The sequence below is a fragment of the Abramis brama genome (genome assembly GCF_963993115.1).
Source record: "Abramis brama genome assembly, chromosome: 23".
Lineage (NCBI taxonomy): Eukaryota > Metazoa > Chordata > Actinopteri > Cypriniformes > Leuciscidae > Abramis > Abramis brama.
Genome location: NC_139985.1, coordinates 26,112,838 through 26,124,132, shown reverse-complemented (window position 1 = coordinate 26,124,132; position 11,295 = coordinate 26,112,838). Strand labels below are relative to the sequence as shown.

At 37.5% G+C, this 11,295-nt stretch overlaps 2 protein-coding genes across 2 annotated transcripts; one reads left to right on the top strand and one right to left on the bottom strand.

Moving 5' to 3' along the window:
* Position 1: 1 nt before the first annotated feature.
* Positions 2-6,377, top strand: gnl3 (G protein nucleolar 3). Its single transcript, XM_084101685.1, has 15 exons — positions 2-82; positions 238-296; positions 1,092-1,232; positions 1,370-1,489; positions 1,568-1,648; positions 1,778-1,913; positions 2,000-2,103; positions 3,447-3,591; positions 3,717-3,804; positions 3,993-4,170; positions 5,110-5,252; positions 5,354-5,490; positions 5,574-5,719; positions 5,959-6,070; positions 6,161-6,377. Exons 1-15 carry the CDS (start codon positions 70-72, stop codon positions 6,265-6,267), a joined length of 1,710 nt encoding a protein of 569 aa, XP_083957811.1. The 5' UTR covers positions 2-69; the 3' UTR covers positions 6,268-6,377.
* A 17-nt stretch (positions 6,378-6,394) lies between these two features.
* On the bottom strand, positions 6,395-11,223 carry glt8d1 (glycosyltransferase 8 domain containing 1). The gene is made up of 10 exons (XM_084101687.1): positions 11,112-11,223; positions 10,843-10,890; positions 10,603-10,701; positions 10,320-10,530; positions 9,416-9,524; positions 9,247-9,331; positions 8,045-8,157; positions 7,653-7,819; positions 7,352-7,464; positions 6,395-7,254 (listed from the first exon to the last, which is right to left on the bottom strand). Exons 2-10 carry the CDS (start codon positions 10,856-10,858, stop codon positions 7,070-7,072), a joined length of 1,098 nt encoding a protein of 365 aa, XP_083957813.1. The 5' UTR covers positions 10,859-10,890; positions 11,112-11,223; the 3' UTR covers positions 6,395-7,069.
* Between the last annotated feature and the right edge of the window lie 72 nt (positions 11,224-11,295).

The window sequence follows — 11,295 nt, the reverse complement described above, 5'->3', positions numbered from 1 at the left end:
AGCGGAAGTGAGGAGTAGACACGTGCTGCGTCGTGTACGAGAGGAGCGCGTGCTGGAGCAGCTACAGACATGAAGAGGCCGAGTGAGTATATACTCTCAAAAATAGAATTATTAACGTACTTTAAGTATACCAAAGCAACGTAAATCATTATATTTACCCGTTGTTTGCTAAAAGGTTGTAATAAACTGTCAGAAGTAAGTAGTCAAACACTGACGGAACTCACGTGTCTTTTGTAGAGTTGAAGAAGGCAAGCAAACGCGTATCATGCGCCAAACGCTTCAAAATACAAAAGAAGGTAAGAGATTGCAACTGTACATGTACATTACATACGTTAATATGGGCTTTGTTACAGCCCATGCATATATGTATATGTATGGATGGGTTAATGACATGACGTGCATATTTTTGTGTCCAAGTGCATGATTTCCTTTTAAAATAATTTGATAAATTCACTGTTTTATTCTATAAATCGATTTAGTTTGAATTCATTTTTAGTACATTTAAGTAGTACTTGTTGTTTTATGTTTTGTTATCTTAAACCCCCCAAAATGTCAGGTGGTGCAACTGCCCGAACAAATGAACAGACTAAGACAACTATTTAAAATGGTGTCTTAATAATAAAATATATTATGGCATCGTTTTAGGTTTGAAATCTTTCATATAAACATTTTAGAAATATCAGCAGTTTACAGCTGTTGAGATAATTGAAAAACTCAGGGTGGCACAACTGCAAACATGGCTCTATTATTATTATTATTATTAATTGACAAGGTAATAACTGTAAACATGTTAATGCATCATCCAGAGGAGCCTAACTGGAAAATAAATGCCCTGGAAATAAATTTCAGAGAGCAAATATCACGCATATGCTTATTTAAGCAAGTAAAAGCTGATAGAACATCGAGTATATTTTTTTCTATCCAGACAAGTAACTTTTTACTCAAGTGAATGTCTGGTTTGACAAAGGACAAAGTTTGTCCAAAGGACAAACACATGACAAGGCTTAATGTTGTTTATTATTTTTCTAGATGTTATTATTACACATTTGGACACTTGCCATTTATTCTTTTTTGTCTTTCTCCATTGCTAGGTTCGGGAGCATAACCGTAAATTAAAGAAAGCGGCAAAGAAGACAGGGATAAGCCGAAAGCCAAAGAAAGATGTTGGAGTACCAAACAGTGCACCTTTTAAAGAGGAAGTGCTTCGAGAAGCCGAGCAGAGAAAACAGGAGGTAAGATCATTACTAAAACCAGTGCAAATCAAATTTCATTTTTCCAAACTAACAGTCAGAGTGTTTTGTACATATCAGTTACTGAAGCATATGTCTTTGCACTTAACTGATGTGTATTAATTATGTTGTTTTTGAAGCTTGAAGCTCTGAAAGAACAAAACAAGATTGTAAAGAAGCAAGAAAGAGCTGCAAAGAGGAAAGAGGGGAAAGAAGCTGCCAGTGCAGTAGTTGAACCTGCAGCCAAGAAAGCTAAAAAGGTAAAGGTGTAGAAACCTTTATTAAAGTAGTAAATCAATGACTCTAGCTTCACTTCTAACTTTATTGATTGTTTGCAGGGGACGAAAGTTAGAGAAGCAAGGGCTGCGGTAGCTAAAGAGAAAAGCGCTAAAACATTCAAATGCTGCGAGCTGAACAAGGCAAGTTGACAGACTGATATCCAGCATAAACTGACAATAATATATTCCTGAATCTGTGTGACAGTCTCCAACATGGCCAAAATGGTCATTCACAAGGTTGATCTTACATGGGATTGAATTCTTGTGCAGGTTATTGAGGCATCTGACGTGATCGTGGAGGTTTTGGATGCTAGAGATCCTCTGGGCTGCCGCTGTCCTCAGCTGGAGGAAACCGTCCTGAAACACGAGGGAAAGAAAAAACTCATGTTCATATTGAACAAAATAGGTAGAGAGCAGTCTGTAGTGCCATACACTTAAAGTCACCCAGTTATCATGATGGAAACTGGTTACTAAAGTCTCTTTACTTTTTAGATCTTGTTCCTAAAGATAACCTAGAGAAATGGCTTGGGTATCTTGAAGCTGAGTGTCCAACTTTTCTCTTCAAAGCATCCATGCAACTAAAGGACAGAACTGTGGTATGTGATTCCTTAAAGTGCCCCTATTATGCTATTTTAAAGTTTCCTAATGTTGTTTTGAGGTCTCCTACAACAGGTTTACATGCATCCAAGGTCAAAAAACTGTTTCATTTTCTCATAATATACATTTGCACATCACCACATTTTTTCAATGATTCTCAAACGACTCATCAGATGAATCAATCTCTCTAAATCACATATTATACGAGCAAGAATGCAATGTTTCCTGAATATCCAAACGATTTCATATGTGACATTGATTTTATACAACAGTTCAACAAACAAAAGGGTAATATTAAGTTATGTTATTTAAAACAGTATTGTCATTAGGCTTATTACTCTGCAACGAAAGCCACAGCAGAACTGCAGCACACAGCGGTGATTCATGAACGAATTGTGAGATTCAATGACCTGTTCATAAATACAGCAACTTGCTTCGTTACTGAATGAATGACTCGATTACTCACTCATTAAGACAGTGACTTACCGCCACCTACTGCCGATTTTAATTGAATCACTTCGTTTTTACCATCATTGCATATTTATTGTACATTGTTTTATTTAAAGCATTATTTATTTTATAAAGGCATTTATAAAAGGTAAAAAATGAACTGGAAAAATCGATTAAAGGGGGCAAATATTGTCCCTTAATGGAAAAGGTGTGACTGCAGTCTAAGTGGAAGGGAGAGGGTACGCAGAAGGACGTTAAATGGGGGGTACGGCACTCTAAAAAATTGGCCAGCATCTAAATACAACCTGTGACCTTGATTCAAATTTCTCATAAGCTTAATTGAATTGGCCTTGAGAGAAAAATTATAATTACATTTTTTTTGTCTAAAGACTACATATAAAATAGCTACTGAAATGAATGTCAGTAACTGCAGTTTGACTAAAAGTTGACGACAAATGCAATGACTTTTCGTGAACTAAAACTATGAAAGCTGACTAAAATTTGACTAAGACCAATAAGCATTTTCGTTTGAAGACTAAGACTAAATCAAAAATGGCTGCCAAAATGAACACTGGTTTGAGGTACATGAGATGTTGCTACTGTAATTCCTCACCATCAGCATTAAGAAGTGCATGTCCATCAACAAACTGATTATTTTACTTGTACTTATTTATTTACAGAGTATTTTTCTAATTTATTGCGGTGAACATGTGGAAACTGTATCAATAACAGTGCATACATTAGCCGAGCTAATAAACTGCCCAACAGTTTATGCTTAAGCCGTTTATGACCTTACTCTGATAAAGGGAAACGGGTTAACGCGTTTACATGACCACATCATTGTTTGCTTATTAAGTGCACTCATTGTCACTTCATAATCTCCATTTTACAGTCACAGAAGAAGCAGAGAGGAACGAATGCAGTTCTGGATCACAGCAGAGCAGCTTCATGTTTTGGACGTGACTGTCTCCTACAGACGCTTACTGACTTGGCTAACAAGAAAGATGGCGAGACCATGCTTAAAGTTGGCGTTGTCGGTAAGACTTCTTGTCATTTGTATGCACCACGCGGATCTCATTTCGTCATCATGAAATCATTTCGTAACTGCTTAGTGCGTTTCTTTGTTTTGATATTGAACCTTTTACTGTTGCCTTGTCTTCAGGTTTCCCTAACGTGGGAAAGAGCAGCATCATCAATAGTCTGAAAGAAATGCGAGCCTGTCATGTTGGCTTACAGAGAGGATTGACCAGGTAAAGCTTCATTATTTTAGTGTCCTAGTATATGTGAATTTGAAGCATGATGAACTGTATTGGACTGACCACCACATGAAGTCAATCAATCCAACACTGAGCTTCATTTCCCAAAATGCATTTCTGCTGTAAGGCATTGAGCCTCAATAACATACCAACCTCAATGATATTCTTCCCCTCCTATATAGATGTATGCAAGAAGTGCATATTACTAAAAGTGTGAAGATGATTGACAGCCCAGGGATTGTGGCGGCCCCCAGTAACCCAGGAGACGTGATGGCCCTCAGGAGCCTCCAGGTGGAGGAGAAGGAGGAGAGTCCCCTGGAAGCAGTCAGGACTTTACTCAAACAGTGCAATCAGCAGCATGTAAGGAACACCTTAAGAAATCACAATAGGAGATTTGTGGCTTTTAGATCAAGCATCGACTCAGGTTTGCACAGAATTTTAGAACGAGAATGTATCCTCTCTCTTAAGCGACAAAATCACATTTGTTTCAATGGAGAGCTGGTGATTTCCGGTCGCACGAGTGACAGTTACCATTGGTGACAGGATGTGTCCAGCGACGTGACAAAGTTGATATGTTTAAGTTTATGCAAATGAAGAACAACTTTCAAGAGCGACAACCAATAGGAGTGAATTCAGTGGAGCGCACGTGATCCGTCACTACATCCTATAGTGGAGTCTCGGCGGCGTGAAGTTATTTTAGCGGTCAGCAACTTTCCTATAATTTGATATGTCTCTGTGTACATACGGTGATGCACGCCTTGCTGACTCTGAGCCTGAATGGTTTCCTGAACCAGGAATTCATTTTAAAAGCATCTAAATAGTTTATACCACAGACATAAGCAATGTGGTATTCCAGTCTGTGCTGTAAGCTAAAAACTATTTTTAGTTTCGTACAAGCATTTTTTTAAGGTCAAAATGCGTACCTGCTATGCTAAATGCTTACAGGTTGGCAGGTCTGAGAAAGTCACAGAATTCTGAATTAAAATATTAAATAAATAAATTGATGCAGTTTGGAAATCGCACATGCTGATATTGCGATTGATTCACAGCCATAATACATTTTCTATAATTATCATTAACTGTTTTGAATGCCAACAATGTATGTATATATTTTTTATTTAAAAAATTGACTTTCATTTTTTCCATAGAATGTAGATAATAATTGCAACAGGAATTACATTTTTTCAGACAAATGCAAAACTTTTAACAGTGGAATCTTTTTTAAGGGGTCAATTACTGCATTTTTGTTTTTAACCTCATACAGTATTGCAAACTTTTTGTTTCATGTGTCTCTTTCAGATAATGCTACAGTATAATGTCCCAAACTACAGAAACTCCTTAGAGTTCTTGACCACCTTAGCCAAGAAACGAGGTTTGCTGCAGAAAGGTGGCATCCCAAACACAGAGCTGGCAGCCACGACGTTCCTCAACGATTGGACTGGGTTAGTTTCAGAGTTTATTCATCACACATAATTCTTAAATCACTTTTTCTTTCTAAGTCGAATCAGCAGTCTCTTCCTAAGCATTATGTTGTGTGTTTTAGAGCTAAACTCAGTTACCACAGCAGAGCTCCAGAGCGACAGGACCTCCCCTCGTACCTCTCTGATGCCATCGTGACTCAACTGCAGTCAGGTCTGAATATGGACATGGTGAGGGAGGGCAACCAGAATGCTATCAGAGGTACATCAGTTCATTGAACAAATCAGAATATAACACTTGATATTTTATGAAGCAAAATATCAATGAAATGTACCTGTCCTCAGGTGTGCGGTCCCCAAATCTAGCGAGCAGTATAAATTTCAGCTCAAAAGGCCCCACTGCTGGTGTGCTGGACGTCAGTGAGCTGCCTAAAGAGACGATAACAACGACAGAAGCAGATGAGACGGACATGACCGCCAGCACAGACGAGGTACTTCACATGAGCCACTTACCTCTGGAGCACTTCTGTCATCAGAGACCATGAGAAATGATGAGTTTGTTCTTCACATAAGTCCTTGATGACCTTTTAATCCAACTCTGATCTCTCTCTGACAGCAACTCCAGTAGATTCGATATTCACAAACCATATACGAGAGAAATCTATTGAAGAAGTGTCTTGAGTTTAATGCATCTTAAGATCTTTTTTTGTTTCTTTTTTTACAAATTAAGTGTCAAGTCAACACTGCTGGTACACAGCTGCTGTCCACATTTAAGCCTGAGGCTGAAATCCCCCTTCCAAAGACGGAGACACAGATTCAGGAATCAACACAAAAGAGAGAAGGTATGTTGTTTTATGATTTACACCAATAAACGTCCTCTTTCTGTTTGATGTCTTCTGTCTATCAGTTGTTTTGTCTTTTATCTTCTGTAGACAAGCCAACTAAAGAAACTAAAGTGAAGTTTGTCAACGTCGACCTGACTTCAATGCAGCACAACAACAGTGATGACGCGTATGATTTCAACACAGATTTTGTGTAAAATTTCATGGACTGAGAGGAGTCAGATTGTGAAATGGCACTCGGTTGGAGTGCATCTGTATGTATTCATTCATAATAAAATGTGCATTATAGCTTATTTGACTAAATAAAGGGTTAATACTCTTACATTGCATACAAAACTTAAACAGAGCTTTATTCAATACTTTGTTATAACACTTTTTCCTTTCTGTACAAATTAGCATGATTTCCCCTTCAATCTGAGGACAAAACTTGACATGCTGAGTAACAGCTGACATGAAAAAACATGCACCCACAGAAATATAACTGAACGCTTAACAGAAGGGAAAAGTGGTTTGTGTAGTGTCAGAAAATTTGAAATGTTAATCGTCACAGGTTTGTGTCGTAAGCCCTGAAACAGACTAAAATATTGATAATGAAATGGAAATTTTGCAACAAAAAAACAAGTTGGTCCACAATTCCACCCCAAAATATTCAGGATTATATGACATTTGAAAAAAAAAAAAAAAAAATCTAGACACTTGCATGGATGTAGTATACAAAATGAAAATGTAAAAGCTCTGCCATAAATGTTTTAGTGTTATTACTTTATAATTAGACAATGGATGCTGAGGTAGTGCATTGATTGGTGTTGAATGTTGCTTCTTTGCTGTTGCTCTGTTCAATGTTGGTCCCAGTAACTAGGTTTCTTGAAAGGTCTAGAAAGAACATTAAGAAGGCCCCATATTTTGCATCCAGAAATCCCCTGAACAAAGCCAAATGTCTGACAAGGTCCCTCCACAAAGCACTTTTTTTTTTTGTATGCATGTTGTCCAAACCACAGTCTATTTTTCCTCAGCGTGTCTCCGGATTGTGTGGAATTTACCTGTGGGATCTGGAATGTACCATTTGTCCCAAATGTCAGAAAAAGAGGAGGTTCTTCCCCACGGTTTATAATGTCCGTTCCAATGGAGAAGTTTGGCAGCCTTCACAAACTGAGCTGAATACCGATTCCCCGCTCCTGTCGCCCCTAGAAACGTCAAGATCAAAATGAAAAAATATTGGTCACCAAGAGATTCAGAAAGCTGCTTTACATTTATGAACCAGAGCCTCGATGACTTCCTCACCGAGATGTCGGACGTGCCACATGGGATCAATGTTCGAGTGGTGCTTGTAGAACACGATGAGCATAGGTGGCGTTGTGATGCTGTCCGCTAAAGTCTTACTGTAAAGGTCCTCTCTAAAGCAAAACGACCACACAAAACCATTAACGGCCCTGGACCTCGAGATGTCTTGGAGGATTTCAACAGATTAAACACTGGAAACTGGAACTTTGCCTTGTAACATACAACAGCTGTCCTTAACATTTTTTGAATGAATAATATAATAAATCGGAACACAACACAAGTAATAAAACATGAAACTAACTTAGCATTGTGCTCCATCCAGAACTCGAGCTGGCTGGTGATATTCTGCTGCTTCCACTCAGTTAGATTGGCCACAAAGACTCCAGGATTGAACGAGCAAGTGTTGGCTCTCATTCCGAGCTTCTTGATCGCCTCTTTCTTGAAGTCCAGAAAACCAATATAGCTGTTCTGTAGCAGGTAAAACAAATGAGCACATCCATGGAAATATATGGAATATGTGTTATGCAAACCTTTTTTGAATTGGGGCTGGATGGTATGAATGATTTTATACCACAATATAGAAAATAAATGGTTTGTATATTCAAAAACCATGTCTATTTGGATAAACAAGTTTATGGTTTTGAAAAAACCTCCTGTAGTTTCAGGCAGTTTAGATCATTACAGAATAATCACCTGATTTCCAGCTCCTCTGACCATGCCTTTCGAGGAGGAAGAGTCACAGTCCTCTGAGAAAGCTGCTGCATGCCCAAACTTAAGACTGGTGTCAAAAAGCTCCCGAATGTCTCCTGAACCATAGAAAAGAATACAATTAGCACTTCCTGCTGTATTTTAATCAAAATCACACTGTACCGTACCTCTGCAGTATATATATACATACTATGCATACTTGTACAATACGCAGACTTCCTGTATGTGTAAAATATGCAGATGGCGTACTACATGTAGTAGAATGTGCAGTATAAAACCAAAGGGGAAATCCAAAGACAACTATTCCACAATACAATGAACTTTACCTTTCATTTCCAATGTGACAAAGAAATCGGATTTGAATAAATTTGAACATTTTATTAACAAAATAACCATTTAACTGGATGCCACTTTAAATTAAAATTATTTAGAATTAAAAATGTAATTTTACAGAGTGGAGCAGGGATGAGGTCAAAACCTGGAAGACTAATTCGCCACTGGTTCCCTCGAGATTTTCCTAAGGGTTTTTATGATTAAGGGTTTTTCAAAGTAAAAAAAGGTCTGTGGTAAACATAAGTTTACTATATTTGGACGTTTTGTTCTACAGCATAAATCACACACAGCCATATTGAAAACGCAAATTTTGAAGCTGTTATGTTTATTTGCAAAAAAATTAATTATGTTTCTATTGAGTAACTAGATGAGAATGTTTGGAGTGTGAGTGTGTGTAATGTACGTCGTAGAACAAAACATTCAAGTATCCAGAAGAAGTGTCTTGGATCATTTTTTCTACAAATATAAGTTTGAAACCCAACCAAAGAGCACCTTCTGGGATTACTCAAAGGTCCCCCCAGCAAGCAGCGCTCCGAGATGTTTCCGTTGATAGATAAATCCTAATTAAAGTTAAAAAAGTAATTCAGTCAAGAGCAGCGAGGGATTTTCTCTTTGTCTTTTGTTCTTTGTTTAACATTAATGACACAGACAGCAGGTTTATTAGGCTGCCGTCACTTTAAGACCTAGTCCACGGATTCAATATACTGATATACTTGCTTCTTTCCCCCAACGGTTTACGCTCACTTATAACAAAAGACGGGGAAAAAAAGAGAGAACTAAATTCACATACATACATATATATATATATATAAAAAAAATGGGGTCTTTAAAAATGATAAAACTATGCACTTCACCTTGTACAATTACATCATCATCTAGGTAAATTGCTTTCTCTGCATCTGGCAAGAAAACTGGCATGTAGAATCTGGCGAAGGTCAACTGAAAAATAAAATACATATACAGTTATGATATATAACTGACATTTACACTTCTATTCAAACAGAAGCACTGGCGCTTGATTACCGGCTTCACTGCCTCCACCTTCTGAGGATCATTAGAGATTTTCCCAGCCAGGATCTTCGGATCAAAAATGATAATTTTATGTTTCAAGTCAGTCTTACTCAACCATGTTCTGGAATGAGAAATAATTATGTGTACCAAATGATCACAGCACAGGTAATGAAACACAGTATAGTTTGATACAGGGGTTTTCTCTCTTTTTACGCCTGGTATTAAGATTTGGCGTTTTGGTCAATCAGATCACAAGTGGATGATGCTAAATACAGGTGTAAACGGGGCCTAAAACGTATTGACCACTTTCAGCGGTAGTCGAAAACGCATTTAACCGGATTGCTTTCGTGGTGTAAACGCTCTCGTGGTCCAGTCTTCAGTGCCACGTGATCCTTCAGAAATCATTCTAGGATTCTGATTTGATACTCAGTTATTATCAATGTTGGATACAGTTATATTTTCGATATTTTTTTGGAACCTGTGATCATTTTTTCAGGATTCATTGATGAATAAACAGTTAAAAAGATTAAAAATATATATATATTAAGCAGCATTTCCAACATTGATAATAAAGCAGCATATTAGAATGATTTCCAACTGTGTCACTGAAGATTCAGCTTTGCATCACAGAAATAAATTATATTTTAAAGTATATTAAAATAGAAAACCAATATTTTAAATCGTAATAATATATTTTTTTAAAAAAATCTGTATTTTTGATCAAATAAAAGCAGGCTTGATAAGCATAAGAGACTTCTTTCAAAAACAATAAAATAGTAATGTTTCCAAACTTTTGACCGGTACTGTATATATAATTTTTCTGTAAACGTTTTCATGGACCCCCCAAGGACTCCCTTGCGGACCTGTTTGAAAACCCCTGGTTTAATAAACCGTAGTAATGCGATATAAGGTGTACCTGAGATGAACCACAGACTCATTTAGAGTCACTATGTTGAACACTACATTAGCTTTGCTGTTGCGGTAGATGCTGTTCATGGCGGTGACAGCAGCTCCCAGTCTCTCCTCTGGAGCGGTGATGAGCACTGGGATCTCGTCTCCTGTTCTGATGACCTTATGACCCGACAGGAGGTCAGTCTCAAAGGGCAGGACCATCCCGGGCACCGTGTCTGCGAACACAAAGGAAGATCAGTGAGGGTGGCAACAACTTTTCAACTTCACCAACATCAACATCTTCATACCTGAATTCTCTTGCTTCAGGAAATCATTGAGATTTAGCAGATTTCGATGCAAAATAATCAAAAAGGCGATGGCAAGCAGCACAAGAATAACCACATTCACTGGAAAAGAGAGGTTTATGTTAAATGATAAAGTTTGAAGAAAGCAATGCTTAAAACCTCGTGTGTGTTATATATATATATATATATATATATATATATATATATATATATATATATATATATATACTCGAATATACTCACCTCTGCGTACAGTCATGGCACTCGATCAAAAGCACTTGAGTTTAAATCCTGAATGAAAACAAACACTAACATGAGTGAGCAGAAAAGAAAACGACAGAAATATGTATTTAACATCAGGAAGAAGCGGAATATAACACAAGAAGGTTAAAAATTAAATCATACAAGTAAAGAAATCACTGCATATACAAACAAAATGCATTTTAGCAAAGAAGTCCAAAACTGCTCAAACATGAAGCCTTGAAAACTGCAGGTGTGTACTAAAACCTTACTTATTATATCGTCTGGACTCTCTTCGGTTCTTCATCCAAAACGCCAACTCAACATCAACAAGTCCAGTTACCCTTCAGTCCTGCAGTGAACACGCCAGAGCAGAAAAGACCTTCCACTGGTTATATAGTATCAGGATAGAGCGCAACAGCCGGAGTCGACTGGTGTTTTGAACGAATCTTTTAA

What these genes read in the sequence shown, in the direction of transcription:
- gnl3 (XM_084101685.1), top strand. An exon ending in GCTTCAAAATACAAAAGAAG is followed by an intron (nt 297 to 1,091) that starts GTAAGAGATTGC and finishes CTCCATTGCTAG; the next exon opens with GTTCGGGAGCATAACCGTAA. An exon ending in GTTCATATTGAACAAAATAG is followed by an intron (nt 1,914 to 1,999) that starts GTAGAGAGCAGT and finishes TTTACTTTTTAG; the next exon opens with ATCTTGTTCCTAAAGATAAC.
- glt8d1 (XM_084101687.1), bottom strand. An exon ending in GAGTCTGTGGTTCATCTCAG is followed by an intron (nt 9,525 to 10,319) that starts GTACACCTTATA and finishes TTCTCATTCCAG; the next exon opens with AACATGGTTGAGTAAGACTG. An exon ending in GTGGCACGTCCGACATCTCG is followed by an intron (nt 7,255 to 7,351) that starts GTGAGGAAGTCA and finishes TGACGTTTCTAG; the next exon opens with GGGCGACAGGAGCGGGGAAT.